Genomic DNA, 18,329 nt, shown 5'->3' with positions numbered 1-18,329 from the left:
AGACACTCCCAGAATTTCACCAAGAAGCACCTTACACTGTCTCGTATACATGGGATACACACGCACCTCCCGGGCTATTTTACCCACAAAATTAGGATATGGAGCACAAAGGGCCAAGTGCAAGCACTGTGGGGTTAGCTATGTGAAACAGGTCCATCCGAATCACGTCCCCTGGAATTCTCAGCTGCAAACCACTGCAGAAGGGATGAATCCCTTTCCCCTCACAGTCATCATCAGTATGAGACATGGCCAGCAACAGCACCTTTAAAATTCAGCGTTGTAAGGAACTACGTTTGTTATTTGACCTGCCAAAACCCTCACACTGGCTCTGACTAGTAATGAATCCACGTCGTGCACATCTTAACTCTAAAAAAGAGAGCGTTGCTGCACAAATAGTTAGCTACAAAATTTGCGAGAGCAAGACCCAAGCGTTCAACAGCCTTGTCCCAGCTGTGTGTAAACAGCGCGGCACTAAGGAGATGGGTTTGACAACAGAAAGCATTTGGAAAGACGAGATGAATCCTTCCAGTCTTGTCACCTGTAATTAGGCTTTGTACCCCAGCATGCTTTTTAAGGTGTTCTCTTGTCATGTTTTGATTGCGTCACTCAAGAGATCTTTTTATTATAGAAATTCAGTAGAAACACGAGCTGTATATCACGCCTGATGTGCTCTTATCCACAGACTGCTGCGAAGGCACTGCCATCATTTAATTCAGCAACAAAGCCAAGGCGTGCTCCCATCTCCAGAAATTCACCACAAATCACAGCGACAGGAGCAGGCACCACGTCAGGAAGCCCAACCCAGTGCCTGCAGGAGCTCCCAAGTCCTCCCTCATCGCCTCCACGTCAGGAACATTTCAGCTGCTGAAAAACAACTTCCAGAGCATCGCTCCTCGAGCTCCTAATGCCAGAACCTTACCTCTGGGGATCCTTGCATTTAGCATGATTTCTGCTTTATGTTTGGTGCTGTAATTACAAGCAGCATTTTACTGCTATAAAAAAAGAAGTTTTACAAATAAAAGGAAAGTGCAGTTCTGTACAGCATCCCTGAGTTGTAGCAACAGTACCCACAGGTGCGTGGATCAGATGGTTTACAGAACCCCTCAGGTAACGGATTTTCCAAAAGCTCTCGAATAAAATTGAAGACTTGCTCAGCATAAACCTTGTTTTTTATAATTTTGTGTTGCTTTTAACCTTAAGATGTGCCTAGAAACAAGGCCCTAAAAGGAATAAGCAAAAAAAAACAAACCTACCAACAACCAGAAGTTCTGCCTAGAAAGCCGAGGAGGATACTTACGCACTACTAATTTAATTAAAGAGTTATTTTCCTTTTAAATACCCTCTAATGGCCCAAAACGAACGCAGGCTGATTTAAAATCAATCATTTTAATCAAAATTACAAGTTCAAATTCTCCATGGATTGGCGTTCAGCGACTACAGAGTCAAAAACGCACATCCATCACAGCCCTGCTCCCTCCTTGCTCCAAATCCCAAGCCAGGAGAAGGGCCGGGTTATCTTGTTCCTGCAACACAGCCAAGTCTCAGGGTGATGCCTCCAGGCAGCCAGCCAGCCCCCAAGCCCCATTTACGTCCCCAAACAAGCCCTGAGCAGCACGCAGACCTCAAGCCTGCCTTCTGGGGAGGATTTGCAGAAGACCTGAAGCTCTGTTGGACCATCATTGGGTGCAACAAGTCCTGAAATGGCCATGGAAGAGGGAAGGAAGCACCCAGCCAAGCTGATGAGGGGCAGGGGAGGCCGAGCAGTGGTTTCTGCCTATGCTCATGTCTCTGCGTGGCTTCAGGTGGAGAGTTTCACAGCTGGGACAAGACCAAGCAGGGTGGTACATCCCTGTGGAGGTCAGGGTCAGCAGCTGGTGGTGGGGCCTCCATCGCATCCTCTGTCCCTGCAGGCTACGCCGTGTTCAGAGCCTCGCTGCTGCCTGCAGGAGCAGAGCAAAGCAGCCCCGAGGTGGCCCTTCCCCAGCAAAAGGCAGGCGAGGAAATGGGGAGGGATGGGCCACGCCGCGATCTAGTGATCGGAACGACATTTCACTTTCCTTAAGGAAAACCATTTCCAAAGTGGGAAAACAAATTTCCTTAATGAGTTATCTCCACCGGCGTATGAAGCATAACAATGTATCTTCGGAGACTTAGAGCAGAGGCAAGAAATCTGACAGTGCTCAAGTACCCCCAGATGACCAGAGAGAAAATTTCAACTTCAATAATCCTAAAGGTCAGGAGCGTTATTAAACATGACAGATGCCCTCGCTGTTCAACACCAGAGGACATGGCTAAATCTGTTCCAGCTCCATTTTCTCTTGCTACATGTAAAGCAGCAAATGTACCATTTAATGCATATTTAAAAAAAAAAAAAAAAGCTAGAAATAATATTTTTTCTTCTCCCTGTTTTCAAGATGACAGCTACTGATTTATTTAGCAGTCAATTATCTCAACCCCAGGTGCCGGAAAGAGCCAGGCATACTTTGCTGAAAGGAAACAAGACAGTACAAAAGCAAAAAAAAAAAAACATGCAAAAGGTGCTAAAGACTGCACTACCATGAGAAATGCCTTAAAAATCTAAAAATATGGGTGAATCAAATGTACAGAAGGATGCAAGTGGTTCCTGTATCTCCCATCGAGCCCCTGCTATTGTACTACATCTGCAGAAGTTCCCACGTACAATTTATTAGCCATATTTGTGCCTCTTGGTGAGGCAATGTGACAAGCAATCCTGATTACATACCACCACGAGTGGTATATTCTTGTTTTTCCCATTTGCAGAGTATCTGCTTTTGTCCTTGGCTCACAGACAGGAACAGGGGTGGGGAGAGCGCTAATGGGATTTGTTTCAATTGCTCCTTCCTCCTTTCTTTCTTTTTTAAATTAGGAAAAAAATAACAATAGCAATTCTGCAAAAACGAGCCTGGGATTTCACAGCGGCCTATTTTTGTCCCCGCAATTCTCAGAATTCCCTTTCCTGTTTTACACACGAGCTGGCTCCCAAAAGCAACCAGCTTCACAAGGCAAGGGAGCGATTCACTGATCTAAACCAAGCTGACAAGCATCAGCAGCTCCTTGGAAAGCACTGCCTGCCACGCTCTGTTTTGGGGGGCACATAAGGCGTGCGTGCAGACCTGGTGGCAGTGGTGCAGGACGAGCAAAGGGCTCTGCTGCTCCAGGAAGGGCTTCAGCAGCCTCGCACAGAGGCAGGGAAAGGCTCCTGGAGCCTCTGCGGGGTGAATCCTCGCCAGCCCGCGGACAGGCAGCCGCTTCCCAGGTGGCAGGAAGCCAGCTCTGCCAACTCCAGTTGCTCCAAATGCCCAGCACTGCAAAACAGACAGGGCAATCGCATGGAAAAATAAAAATCGTGGAGTGTTCTGGGGGGTGGCTGCTCCCTTCTTTCCCCCAGATGGAACCCATAAATCGCACGGTCTGGGCTTCGGTTGTACAAATCTAGGGCACATGGAGGAAGAGCTGGATTCGAGCCCTACAATGATGTACAGATCGTCCTAACTCCCAGCTGTTTAATCCCTGTTCTTAACAATGCTGCCATCTGTTTTAAACCCCCAAATACGAACGTTGTCTCCGTCTGCAAAAGGCGAGGCGCTACCGTGACATCCCAGCTCCACACAAATTGGGTTGGTCGCACCGGTGCGTTACGCTGTGAAAGCTACTCAGAGAAAACAAACCCAAGGAAGCTCACAGAAATCCTGAACGCTCTTTGCTTGACAAAATCATGTCACGGATGAAGTTACAGATCCCTGCCGGCGCCAGCCAGGTCTGACTGCATCTCCACGCAGCCCTGCGTGCTCTGGGTGTGAGATACGCTGTGCTGCCTGCTTCGGGCTTGATGCTTTCTGCCCCTGCCTTCTGAAGAAATACGACAAAATTAGATGAATATTGCTTTATTCTGTACCACGTTCAGCCAAACTCCAACACCCACATTAACCCAGAAATCCAGAGCAGCCTCAGTCCTCTCTCTACAGCTGTGATCTCTCATCTGAGAGACATTCCACATAGCTTGCTAATTTAACACACCAAAGGCAAGCAAATCAATTCAGTGCTTGAAGAGCAGCCTGTTAGCACAGAAGGATTTTCTTTTTTTGTTCCACGTACGTGCGAAGCCCTAACCCCACCGTGCACCACAGCTTCACGTCTGCGTGAAAACTCCAAGTGTCATCTGGGCAGAAGGAAATCACAGATCTATCGAGGAGCCTGGTAAAAGGGAAGGGAATTATCAAAAGGGATTCATATGCATCTGGAATGATTTTAATACAAAACGCGCCCGGCAAATCTCCCCGCGCTGCTGACAAATCACCAGCTGAGGTAAATCCCAGATAATGAAACATCGTAAGAAAGGCTCTATTTAATAATTTAGCCCCTGTCAAGGAGTTTGTATTGATTCTTGTTTTCAGCACAGGGAGAGAATGTTATCTTCAGCCTTACAGCTCGATGACAGCATCAGTGAATTTAATCACTGTGCAGCTCCTGCCATGCAATCCTTAAACTGTCACCTCTGATTCTTCATCATCCCTGCCGCCTCCCTCCAAAGCCCTCTCTGCCCACATTTTCATACTAATCCCCTGCCCCACGCGCGCCCCGCCGTAATCACGGCGGCATTTCAATCTGCTCCGCATTAGACCTAACAGCCAGTCTCATTTGCAGGCTAAATTTTTGATTTTAAATAATTCAGCGCTCCTTCAAACGTCTCATTCGTCTCCCTCATCTCAGCGAGGCGGCTCGGGATCCTAATGGCCAGCGGAGCTGGGCTGAAGGCAGCGGCTCGAGCAAAGGGTTGGAGCAGAAAGGAAATCTTTCAGCCTCTCTTGGCTGCAAAGGGGAGACGGAGCTGGAGAAGCCAGGATCTCTATTAATCAGCATTTTTTCCACACCAAAATGGAAAGGTCAAGCTGCCTCGTAACCGGCCAGGAAAAATTAGCCACAAATTAATTCAGCTGCAGTTCAGGAACAGAACGTCGATTCATCTGCAAACAGAACGAGGCTTTTAAATACATAAATGCTTGTGGCTACAGAAACCTCACCCAGAGATTTGCATTCAAAAGCATCGGCTCCTATAAAAGCGCAGGGAACAGCAGATCCTCGCTTTAACATGTTTCCTAAAACACGAGGCTGCATGCAGGAAGAATACAAAGGAGAGGAAGCACGCACTGCATAATTTAGAAAAACAGATCTCTTAATTTTTCCCTCCTAATTCCCAGGGAGATGCAAGGCTTTCCATTTTATAACCCTTTGGATCACGGTAAAATGATCCCACAGGCCCTCCCAGACAAGGTCACCATACACAGATTTTCTATTACAGGGCACTAGCGGCATTTCACAACTGTCTTTTTATGCACTTCTGCCGTTCCATCCAGCCTATAAATTGTTACAAGGCCCTGGGGCAATCCAGCTGTATACTCCATTCAAATCAGGCTTCAAGGAGAAAGCGCCACAGTCAAGATGCTTCAATCAAGTAAACACACAGGCACAAAGGGCAACTGCATCACAACTAATAATGTTTTCTTTTATAGGGCAAATGCACCGTTTTTCTGTTTTAAAAGCACCGCAAGTTTCTCTCTGATGCTCAGATTCAAAGTGTAACCCATTAGCATTTTAAATGTGACACCAAATTAAGTCAAAACACGATAAATCAGAGGCATGCTGCTAGAATCCATTTGCTGCTTGGGTTCTCCCTCTGAGGGAAAAAAGGAAAACCTTAAAAAGGAAATCTGGACTCATTTATCAAACGCTGGAAATTCATAGCAAAAAAAAGGTTTCAATGGGACAGGATTAGAAGGCAGATTTCTTATTGCCACTACCAGAGGCAAGGTGTGTTTTATTTGCACACGTTAGCGTGGATCACGGGCAGGGAGCTTGCTGGGAACACCACCAGCCACGCGGCAGTGCTGGCTGGCAGCGACCACCCTTTGGTATTTCTGGTTGTTTACCCAACTTCTCACCTCACCTCCAACTGTTATTGCAGAGAGAAAGCAGGAACTACTTGCCTGTCACATCCACCTTCCCCTTCTTTTTGGACGTGGCTTTCTTCCCTTTCAACTTAGAAGCAAGCTGCAATCACCTTTGTTTCAGTAAATTAATTAAACTATAATTGTAACACTTGTAAATAGAGCAAGCTGTGATTACCAGCGCTCTTACTGGGGCTGGAAGTTGAAATTGAGGCAGTTCCACATTCCGTTTTGCTTCTTTCTCCCAGTGACCACCATCTCAGTGACCACCCTGCACGCGTATTAATTGAGTGGCTGCATATTAATTGGATTTTCTTCCACAAGTCAGTCATCTAGGTTGTAGTCATGTGTTCATATCATCTGGAAGTAATCACAATCAACGTTTTAATTAAGATAAAGGGAACGGGCTGAATTTTAGGACTTGTTACCATTAACAAAGAGATTAAGAGAAACTTTACTTTAGAAAGATTATAATACAAAGAAGAAAACCATTAAACGCTATTTCATTAAAAACTACAACTATGAAGCTATATCCTCAATCTGTCGAGAAGCCAAATCCGTTTCGTCAAATGCCCTTATCCGAAGGGAATCCAGGGAGAAAGTCTATTTTCAAAACGTAGCCTTTAATTAAAAAAGAAAAACATCTTTAAAGGCCATGGTGGGGGAGTAGGGGGGTGAAGAAGCCAAAAATATTGGTGCGTGAAAGAGAAACATGAGTGCCTGAGCAGATCCTTAGCTGTGTGCACAAGGAATTCAGGATAACGATCTTCTGCCAGAAACTCGGAACAAGGAGATCAAATGGATCCGGGCCAGGTCTGACTTACTCTTGGCAGAGCTTAGACTTCAACTCCTGGGCCACAATAATATTAAGATCTTTTATAGGATAAGTAACTGAAATCAGGCTTAAATCTGAAGGACTACACGAAGTGACTGAAGAGACGGTATCAATTTGGGAAAATTAGCACTTGGAGGAGGAAGCAACAGTTGATTCCCAGCTACTTATTTCAGAACCACTGAAGTTCAAAACCTCAGGGTCTGAAGACAAATCATCTCTCTTCACTTACTGTTGATTATCAACTAAAATAGAGCCCAGTTGTTATTCTGCTGTCTGTATATTTGTAAAACCAAAGCACATTTAAGAAATCTTCTGTGAAGGCTGTAGATTATTATTATTATTTTTAACATTTTTGACCTGAGCCAAATTAAACCAAACAAGAAGCATGCTGGAAGAGAGAGCATCTTCCCCTCATCCAAGCCCTTTCATAACTTTGTGATGACCAGAAAATTTGTGTTGATGACAGCAGTGGGCTGCTTTTGGAAGGGCTGCATCGTTAGGAATTCAGTGGTACTATTGCAGAGCTCAGTCAAAAGCAGCAGGCTGCCATACAGGGGACATCTCAACGCACACAGCCTCGACTGTGGTTTGCACACAAAAGGAAGAACTCATCAGTAAAACAAGGGGGAAAGATGTTTTAAAACAGGCAGCTCAGCATTAATTGCTTCTATTTTATTGACCTGCGCATGTAATCTAAACCCCAAGCTGTACGACTGTTCTAAAACAAACAAAAAATGGGAAATGAACCCAGAATTAAATGCTAATGGATCCTGTTGTGTTGTGTTTTGTTTTTCTACAGTGCTACCTTACACCATTTTCCTCCTCCTTAGAGCTGTCCAAGTTATGTCCGTGACGCATTAAAGCCACACTACCGTGCCCTTTTCCAAGCTGCATCCACGCAGTCCAGCTTTCCAGTTGCACTTTGCTGTTTCTCATGACAAATATCTGCAAAGTAACTGACACCGTGCGATGGCAAAGCCAAGCTTAACAATAAAAGGGTAAGGGAGTGACTCCCAAGGAAGGAATTAATGCTAAGAGAGCTTAAGATGATGTTTCACATCAATAATGGCACAAAACCCAATCAGCAGAGGGGAAAAAAACACTAATAACTTGTGTTGGTTTAAGTTCAGTCAACCATCTCATACTTTTCTGATGGACTAAGGCAACTCCAGTTTTAAAACTAAAGTTCAAACACTCAGCAGGGATGAACCAACAGGAAGCATTTATGGCACATTGCCTCCTTTGGCATGACCTGATGCCCCATCACCTTCTCCAAGAAAAGGAGGCAAAAGCTGTGTTTTATTAGTCAGTACCTCCAAGTATAGTAAATGGGAAATTGAGGGGAGGGGGAATAGATCAGCCGAAAAAAAATCTCCTTGTCCTAGCAAGACGAGACTCACAGGTAACACTTTCTGGTCCTCTCTCCGTGTTTTTCCACCACCTCCTGCTGTTTCCCTTCACCAAGAAGAGGTTAACCAACCAGGTTACTGAATGCTATTGCAGAAATCAAGCCTTTTAGTGAAAGCATGCCACTACGCTCAGGTTTACAAGTGAAAACACATGTTCCTAGCACACGAGGTCTGTTGTCATCGGTGCACAACACCCGTGCCAAGCACGCACCTGAATATTTCCACGATGAAACTTAAATCATGTTGTAACCAGTGCTACCTTACCAAAGCTGTATTAACAAGGAAAAAAAGGCTATTAGTGAAGACATCTGGTAGAGTTAAAAAAAAGTTCAAGTAAAGGCACTGTCTGGAAACCCGTGGCTGTTTTGTTTCTTGCAGCAGCTCCATTACCGCACCGCATTAGATCTGCGCGTCCCTGGAATTTAATAGATCTCTGCCCAGAGGAAGCTTTGCCAACCAGATCTGGTTCAGATCAGGCTACAGTGGGTTTGGCAGCACTCTCTGCCTCTGAAGAGCAATCAATAAAATTACCTTCATGCTAAGTTCTGCTGCCTGCCAGATTTACAGACTTCCTATAGCATACCTTTCAAGCACGGCCGAGACGGTTTGTCACAGGGCTACCAATCACCCTCACATTTACATCCCCGCGCCTCCATCAGCAGCTGACAGATACCGGTAATCAGTTCCAGGGATGCTGTCACACCGAACGAACGCAACGAGAAAGTTTGTCAAAGCTAATGCAGTCACTGAAATTCCCTATCAATTCAACAGACCCCAGCTAGTGACAGCCAAAGATGGAGAAATTGGAGCAAAAATCTCAATTATGCAAAGACAAAAGAGATTAGAAGGCAAAAGAAGGAAAATGTGAGCTATGAAAACAGATCTTACTTTATTTATTGAATGGAGTAAGGAAGCACACAGGGTTCAATAGGAACCAGACCAATCCCACTCTGCTAATTTGTCAAAAAACGGAGCGAGACAAATCTCTGCATATTTTCCTCGCTATCCCTTCCCCCATCCATCCCGACGTCCTACCAACTTTTGAAGCTAAAAGGCTCCTACAATGGGCAGCTGGTTTTTGAACCCAGCACTCAGATCTCAGCATGCTGCCAGCAGCTGAAACGTGCAAGTGAGTTTTCACTCCCTCCTGGCTCCTGCATGCCATCAGCTTTTTAAAGCAGTGCTCAGACAGATAAAAATAACAGGAGAGATCCAAGACATCGTGCCTTAAAAACACTGTTACCTCACTCGTGACTCCCAGCCCTTTGCTCGCATCCTAAACAAGCACTGCATTGGCTTGGATCCTAAAATAATACCCCACTTGAAAGGAACTGCATCTTTCTACCCTGCTTTCAGAGCAATTGGCGTTTTGTGGCCAGGCTAAGTACAAGTGCATTTGTATTTGCTGCAGCATCTTCCACTGAGAAAGGCACAAATGGAAGCTTCCCTAAAAACACACCACTTCATACCCTGCAGTATCCTTCATATCACATGCCACTCTAAACAACAAAGGGACCTGAAAATTTGACTAGTTTCTTAAAACTGCACCAGTACAATGAGTTCCAGTTACGTGGCAATGCTACAAGTGGCACGCAGTGCTGGAGCAAAGCATTGGGGAATTGCCACCAGCTGCTGAAGTACTTTCCATTCGTATAAATACCACCAATAAAACAGCCCTCCTGCTTGCATTAACTGCATTTCTCAAGCTCAGCCCTGTGACTCCCACCCAGGCAGGGTGCTCAGGAGCCCAGGGTGCTGTCCCTCCAGCCTCTGATGCCTGTCCCATGCCCGAGCTCCGTGGAAGCCGTGAGCACCCAGTGAGTCTGCAAGCCATCCTCCCAAAATGTCTTACTGGGAGTGCTCACGCTGAGCCACAGGTCCATGCCTGGTCCAAATGTCTGCAAGCACTACCAAATCAGAGGGGGAAGAAGTGAAGGGACAGGAAACGTCTCTTCTGACACCATCTTTGCTCCCCAGCAGTGCTCCCTGGGGATCCCCCAGTTTCAAATCAACTCCTTTCCAGCGTGACACCGGGGTATTTACTGCACACCTTAAAAGTGTGCCAAGAAGTTGTCCCAGCAGAGCAGTTCTGCTATCAGACCTGGTGTTAGGCAGCTCCCCAGGAACACAGGAGACGAACGCGTTGTCCAAGTGCTTGCGATGCTGTTCATCCTGCACAGAAACCTGCCTGACAGAGCTCCTACAGCACTGGCAGCCCAGAAGGGACACAGCAATTACTTAGAGTGCCACTTTTGCTGACAGCTTCCCTAAGACAACACTCCTAGTTAATCGTGTTTTACTTCTCAATTCCACCCAGCTATTTATACGAATCCCAGCAAGCTGGAAGGAGCCCAGGAACACAGGACTGGGGAAGACAAAGGAGGATGAATGTTACCCCTGACAGCTCCTAACCCGGTTAAGCCGAGCTGATCAAATCACTGAACTTCTTCCCACACTGAACCACTTGATTTCCCGACTCAGGAGGCAAACACACCAGACTTGCTTTGGTCCTCTGGTTGTCCCCAACAAGTTTGGGAACCGAATGTGCTGCTCCTCCTCCCAGCCCCAGTTTATCCTAAAACAAGAGCCAGTAACTCAAAGGGAACAACCAATGTCAGCAGCATCACAGCTCTGCTTCATGAGAAGCAGCACAGAGCAACAAAAAGCAGGAGGGAATAGAGACAGCTGACAAATAGCAGTAAGTAAAGCTTCATCAGGAGGAATTTATGGCCACTGGTGAAGTGCAATCGTTCTTTGGGAAAGCAAGAGAACTGCTCCTCTAGTATCAGTTTTAGTAGGCTGGATTCATCTTAACGGCAAGAGAAACCAATGATGGAAGTATGAACTAATGCGAGGCACTATGCCAGCGTACCTGCAGTAATTGCTGGAACTGCACAGAGCACATCAGAAAACCCGTTACTGGCTCCTCTGTGCCACCAGCCCTAACCCCTAGAATACAAACTGCTCCAACATTTGTAGCATCTGCACTAGTGGAGCGGTACAACCTCAAGTTGCAAGCAATTTCTCCCCATTTTGCTAAATTGCTCTGCTATTTGTTAAAGTGAAGCAGGCAAAACAGCTCTAAAAGAGAGATGCGCTTTCTAATACGACTAATAACATGAGAGGGAGGGAGGCCATTCAGAGGCAACGTAGCATTATTTCAATATTTTCTTCTGCTTCCTTTGCCTCCTTCGACCTGTTCGTCAAATGTAGGAAGCTTAAATGCTACAGTAGGCTTCATAAAACCTCTTCCTAGCTCTGTAATAATCTTAAACCCATATCCAACTATGATTTAAGGTCTTACTGGAAAGAGCAAGCTGAACTCCAATTTACTTGAAGAATACAACTGAACAGCACTCGAGCCTCTTCCCAGGACTGACCCTTTTTACCCTGCAAGAAACTGTGCGCATATATCAGACAGCAGTTGTCATCTCAACTCCTCCCCACACCTTTTTAGCGGTTAAAAACAAAAATAAAACTCCACTTTTGTGTCTGAACTGCACCTAGAGCACTGGGAAGTGTAGGCTAAGACTCATACGTGCAGCCCAAACCTTGTATTTATGATAACCAAAATGATAATGTACTTAATTAGTAGGCGACATTTCAAAGCTGTTGACTTTTTCTTCCCTGCTTCACTTGACATGTTCAGCTGAAGGCAAAACAAGGCTGTTTTCCTGTTGGTATCTGGCACTAGGAGAGGAGAAATCAAGTGTCCTTTCCACTGTACATCTTTCCTTTCCCCAGCAGAAAAATCAACAGTGACAAATGCACTGAAAATTCATCTTTGCAAGCATAATCAGCATCAAAGGTTGGGGGTTTTTTGGTTCTGTCATTTCTACAAGTTCCTTTTATGCATTATGTCAGCAAGAAAAATCCAGCAGGGAAAAAAATAAGACCTCAGAGCAGGCAAAAGTAAACATAAAGCAGTGGTACTATTTCCATTTCAAAATACAGAAAATTGCCAGCAACACTGATGTCATATCCTTCGCACATTGAAAACATGAGAAAAGAGAAACCTCACTTTTTTTTTTTTTTTTTTTTTTAAAGGCACTAAAACATCGTGCAATGCCCTTCCCACAGAGTGTTGCAGTGAGCTTTAACGTGTTGCATTAGACCAATGCTGACAAGAGAAGCTTCAGCTGTTGGTGCTGTTAATGCCCTGGGCAAGCAACGCAGCTCAGCAGGACCTTCTGCCCCAAATGGCAGCCTTGGAGCACCTTGGAATTCCTTTCAAACACAAAAGCACCAGCTGATGGGCAAGAGCAGTATAAATAGGTTCTAACAATTGAAGCCACATTAACTAAAAACCCAACATCTCCTTAAAAAATCAGCAGGAGGGAGCACAGAGATGTGCTCAGGAGAAAGCCAAGTGCCAACCGGTAGCAAGGACGTCAACCCTGAAGAAAGTCTAAAAGCTCTGCTCCACTGTGGTCTCACGAAAAATAAACTTCTAAGGATTGAAGTGGAAGATCTGAGTAAGAAAGCCTGGCAGAAGCTGAATTCTGAAGACAACAAACAGTAGGTGAGCTACGCCTGTAACCACACATGGCTAGCACGTCAGCTTACTCCATATTGCGGGCTCCCCACAAGATGAGCAGTGGGTTGCTTTTCTCAAACACCCTGCTCTGGCAGGGCACAAGCCAAAAGGAAGCAGAGGGGCTGTGCCTGTCCTACAGGCAGTGCCTTCCTGCTAACCGCCCCAAGCAAGGGCTGCTCTGTGCTGCACCAAGAAGGAAATGTTTTTTGTTTTTAAGTGATTGAGATAAAAAGGGGCAAACCGCAACTCCAACTCTTTGTTCTGGCACAGGTCCCCAGCTTTCTGCTTTTAAAAGAAGCAAGTGCTACATGGTTCTTAAACATGACATTATTTCTCATCAACAGACACTGTCACACTGGCCTAGCATCTCTTTGCATCTCCTCGCAGTCCGTCGATGAGCTGAGATGAACCAGAAGCCAGCCCCTGAGCTTCGCTCCCGCAGCTGGGCTAGCTGACCTACAGCCAGAGGCACAGCCCAGGAAAAACCGCGAGCTTGGAGCCCCAGCTCGCTGAGAGCACCCAACTCCAAGCTCATTTCCCTGGGGATTTATAACAAAGCAGCCCACAATTCCAACTCGAGAGCCTCGTCAATTAACTACGTCTACACAAGCACAGATCTCGGTCTTAGCAGCAAAACTCCTGCTATTTTGGAAGCTGGAAGGACTCCTCGGGAGCTACGGGAAGAGATGCAGGCTAGGAACATTGCCAGCTCACCGGAGAACAGGGCAGGGAAAAGGAGAAGGAGGAGATGTGAAAATTTTTCTTACCAGTTTGAAGTCTTGAATGCTGCAGATGAAATACGGCGTATTCGGCCGGCGACTTTCAATATATACGCAATCTTTAAAAAACAAGATTTTAAAATAATGGAAATTAACTTCTGTGCCTCAAAGAAAGACCACAAAAACAGGATAAATTCAAAACAGCCTATGCTTAGAAAGAGCCACCATTTCATTTGCATGCCATGTAATTTATTCCAAGTGTGATCTAAAAATAGCAACTAGATGCTTTATGATGATAAATAAGGGAATTTAGCGGCATAAAATAATTTTGATTTGAATAGACATTTTGCTAGACAAACAAAGGAAGTCAGAGCAGCCCACTGTGAAAGCAGTTAATAGAAGGACCAGGTCACAACCTATGAACCAGAGCAAAATAAGACAGGAAACTAATCAAATCTTTTGTGGCTAAGGTGGTATTAGGAAGCTAGCACTAACATATTTTCTCTTCTAATTGTAAAGAAAACCAAGGCAACCAATCGCAGATGAAATACAGCAAACTAAATTAGATTTACCGCAGGGAAGAGCTGTGCTTTCTCAAATTACATTTGACATGACAGAGACAGAGTAATTATTTTGGTTTGCTTTTGACAACTGGACTCTGCAAGGTTGCTGTAAAATAAGGTTTGTTGTATTAAAAACAGTCTCGGCAATAATTGCAACAAAAGCAGTGCCTCAGAATAAAATTACAGCATGGATGGGGAGGAACTGCCTGATTAACGATGATGCCCTTAGAAATCACCGTGTCTGCACACGGCTTGCTGGAAGGCAGAGAGGCTGCTCCCAAAGCCAAGCAGGTATTTAAGGGACAATCATTGTGTTCTCCTATTATTTTCGGAGAGCTGACTGCTGTTCATAGACAGAGGACACAAAGAACACCAGATATGCTGTGCATGATTCTCCATGAACCTACCCACAATTTCTAAAAATAAATAAGGTCAGATTTTTGTCAGGCACATTCAAAAACACATCTGAAGCCTTGCTTCCTGCCTTGGAAAACCCTGAAGCTACTCAAAACGAGCAGTTTCTAGTTCTTACGCTCCTCAAAGACCACTCCTAAGGATGCAGCAGCATCATTTGTGCTTCACCCCCCGTTTTTGGGGATGTTTTTGTTGTTTGGTTGTTGGATTTGGTGATTTTTTGGGGCAAAGCAAGGAAATGAAGCTTTGAGTTACCCTCCAATACCTCACGCCGTAACCAGAAGACGCCTGTTTCCATCTCAGTGGTGAGACCAGAAGGAGAAAAGCAGGCAGCAATCCCAGCTTTTCTACCAGTCACTTAAAATCAAGCTATGAAATCCTTTCTTTCCCTTTCTCCTCCTTTTCTATACCTTTATCTTCCTGAGTACTGTTCCAGATCGTCTCCAGAATTTGCCCGTCGGCCTGCACTGCCTGGATTGCCCCGTGTCAGCAGCACATCGAGGCATTATAGCCCAGGTCTCTAAAAATGAGCAGTCCCAGAAGCATTACACCTGGAAGCCAGGCATGCTGCGTCTCACATCCCAACTGCTCACTTCCAGCACCCTCATTATACACACTACCCACCAAATTAACACTTTTTTTAATTGCAAAGCCACGCAAGCAGAGCAGCAGTGCCTCTTTTCCCTGTAGATCAGCAAATAACCCGTACGTACAGCCTCGATTCAAGCCTGCTGGGGAGGCCAGCTGCAGTTGCACATCGGGTGGCAGCAATTCAAAGACAAAGGTGGTTCTCAGTTTTACCGACCAGCGTTTCGGTCTCGACTGGAAAAGATGCTGGTCTTCAGGAGGTTACAAATCAGGTTGGTGCCAGAGCACATAAGTATCAAAGTCAGGCAGAAGGTCACCCTGACGTCTGCAGAAAGGAGCTCTCCAGCTGACAAGCGCGGCTCGCCGCGGCCCACGTCCCCAGAGAACATGAGAGCTGGCAAACAGCTAAAAGCAATCACTTCAACTGTCACCAGAGCCCTGCTAGGAGAGCTCAAGTAGCAGGGGCTTTTAAAAGAGAAATGGGAAAAGGTTACCTCCTCCTCTTCAAAAGAAACCCCGTTTAGCACAACTGCTACTTCGTGGGGAACACATCGGGCAGCTCCTTGAATTAAAAACCCTGAACCCACGGAGCACAGGTTCAGGGACTGGATCACAGGGGTGTCCCATGAGCACATGCTGGGATTAGAATCCCAAAACCTGGGATTAGAATCTGTCAGTTACAGCCCATATGGGGCCTGGCCTCTTTTGGGAACTTCTGTATGGCTCTTTTTAACACAAAAATGCCAACAAAACGAAGAATTGTGCTTCAATGTGGCTGTCACCTGCCTACCAGGTGGCCACCCGAAGGGAACTTAACTCCAAGTACATTTGGGATTGGTGCTGGGAAGCAGCAGGATAATGCAACCGACTGCGGAGTGAAACAGTTATCACCACAAAGGCAGGTGTTTGGGAAAAAAATGCATTATAAGCATTAAATAAGGTTAAGTTTTAGAGCAAAGAATACTGGCAGTAAAAGGAGGTGGCAGGGAAGAGTTAACTCACACAGAATTTATTGTGAGTCCTTTCCACCACCACCACTGGAGCAGAGGAGGAGACACGGTCAGGAGGACACAATGCTAGAGCACACCAAGTATTTACTAAATTAGCCTCAATTAATTACGGGGTCCCAGGAAACTATGCTAGACAGCAAGGCTACGCAGGTACCCACACAAGCAGCATCAGTTTGAAGTTTCCTGCTGCTTGTTTTGCCTATCGGTGGCGTGACAAACCCAACGCCTTGCAGCAAGAGGCTCAAAAGAAGGCTGATGGATGTGAACCACACTACAGTGTTTTCTCTTTTTTAATAAGAAAATTATTACAAGCATTCCGATATAACAACCCCCGGTATCTCAGTAGAATTACGCCGAATTACTTCCATTCAGATCGAGCCCAATTTGCCTCTCCCAAATGACCAATTTCAAATTCCATATTTTCTAGCTCGGATCGCAGCAGCTGTCGCAACAGCATGCATATGTGCATTTTAAAAGCTTGAAATATCATATATGTAATCAACCATCAACACCAGAAGAACTGTAATCTACTCTGCTTCTAACTCATACAGCACTTTTCACCCTAAATCCTCAAAATCCTACAGAAATTGTCAGTGACTCTCTTGGAAGGTAAGCACCAAACGCATCCTCCTCGCCTCTTCACCTTGATGGGTGTGCTTCAGTGTAGTCACTCAGCAGCCATCACACCTGAGCCTTATGAAATCCGTATTTTCCTGCCCTTTCTTCTGTTATTCCGGGTTTCTTTGCCCAATCTTTCCGTTCGGACAGCCCTCTGCTCGTTCCAACCGGGTCCTGGCTGGTGAATTACCTGCTAGAACCGATTCTCACCCACACAGGGTAATTCTTTCAGGATGCACTGGGGAATGTGGATAAAAAGCTATACGATTTCAGATACAGGAACCAACTTCCCCCATTCTTTTTCCGTAATGCCTCAGTTCCTCCAGCCTCCCTGGCTGGGTGCTCTCCAGCAGCCTGCTGAACAAACGGCTGAGCAGCCCCCTGAAACGGTGCAGACAAAAGCAAAGGAACGGAATCTGGCAGCTACCACGGATATAGCAAACACGTCGACTCGCTGGGTTGTTGCAGCAGGGAAAGGCACACCTGGCTGCCTGCCAACGTGAAAAACAAAGATGACATCCAGTTAGGGCGGCTACAAAGCAATGGAGGCCGAGGAGATAAGAAAACAAGTTAATTCGGGTGCAAGGAAATGCCGAGAGAGATAGAAACTGGAAAACTGCCAGGAGGAGGAACAGTTATGGATGCAGCCACATTAGCCGCTCAGAACTCACCATAAAAAGCAATTACTTCCATTTACCAGAGATCCTAAATGCAAATACATCATCTTGAAGAACGGCTACATGGACCCAGGTGACAAAACCCAACTGCGCATTGTTTTCCAAATGCAAACCTGCACTGATAAGGCTTATGCCATGAAAAAAAAAAAGGAAGGTGAGTCTACAGGAGTGGCTACTGGAACGTGTTGTTGCACCCTTTCTTTCCCCTGATCACCTACTTGTGCAACATTTCAGCTGTGTGTGGCTGCAGAGAGCTTTTGCATGGACTTTGACAACTTCAGCCGATTCTCAGCGCTGCTGTGCAGGCTGCTCGGTGTCTGAGCTGCTACCGCCACTTCGTGCTGACTGCAGAAGATGCCCCATCTCTCAAGAAGAAACAGCTTAAAAAAAAAAAAAAAAGTCCCGGAATAAAGATGCTCCTCACACAGACAAGTTCACTTGCTTCTGAATTTTTACTGCTCAGCAGTTTTATGCAGCTTCAGTGACACGTACGCCGTGTGCTAAATGGAAGGCTGAAGCCCGAGGCTGTTTGTCAGCCTAAGACACGATGGACCCAAATGCACTCTTCCTTCAGACAGCTCAAAGACACTCTGGGCAGTTGTTTCAACATCTATTATTCTCGAAAGGAATCCACAGCACAGGTGCATTTCAGCTATCTACTTGCTCCTGCAATATTAATATTCACTTCCACCACCAGTCAATCCTCTCCACTTCAAAAAGCCCAACAACACCCAGACTGACTAGAAATGTTTTTCTGTACATATCTTAACTTAAACATGGTTCAGTGTCACATCCACACAACTGGACCTTCCCTTCCTGGTCATTTACTCTTTCCTATAGCCCATTACAGCTCCATCAATCACTTCCACCACCTGTGCTGGCTGCTCCGCCTCTGCAAGGACTCCTTCAGCCTTCAACATGGGGATGTGTCTTGCTGGGCACAGCTCAGGACCCTCCAGCGAGGCAATCACATCACTGGCACGACTGAACAGC

The 18,329-nt window shown here is 45.8% G+C and overlaps 1 protein-coding gene across 5 annotated transcripts in view; it reads right to left on the bottom strand.

Moving 5' to 3' along the window:
- The window catches only part of RERE (arginine-glutamic acid dipeptide repeats), a 222,979-nt gene that overhangs the window by 121,534 nt on the left and 83,116 nt on the right, over window positions 1-18,329 (bottom strand). For all 5 annotated transcript variants that reach the window (XM_082776734.1, XM_082776733.1, XM_082776736.1 and 2 more), the window contains exon 3: window positions 13,515-13,585. In XM_082776734.1, coding sequence (XP_082632860.1) covers window positions 13,515-13,585 — 71 coding nt within the window. The remainder of the gene's footprint in view (window positions 1-13,514; window positions 13,586-18,329) is intronic.

Source organism: Aythya marila, assembly GCF_965140915.1.
Source record: "Aythya marila genome assembly, chromosome: 21".
Taxonomy (NCBI): domain Eukaryota; kingdom Metazoa; phylum Chordata; class Aves; order Anseriformes; family Anatidae; genus Aythya; species Aythya marila.
This window is presented reverse-complemented; position numbering and strand designations above follow the sequence as displayed.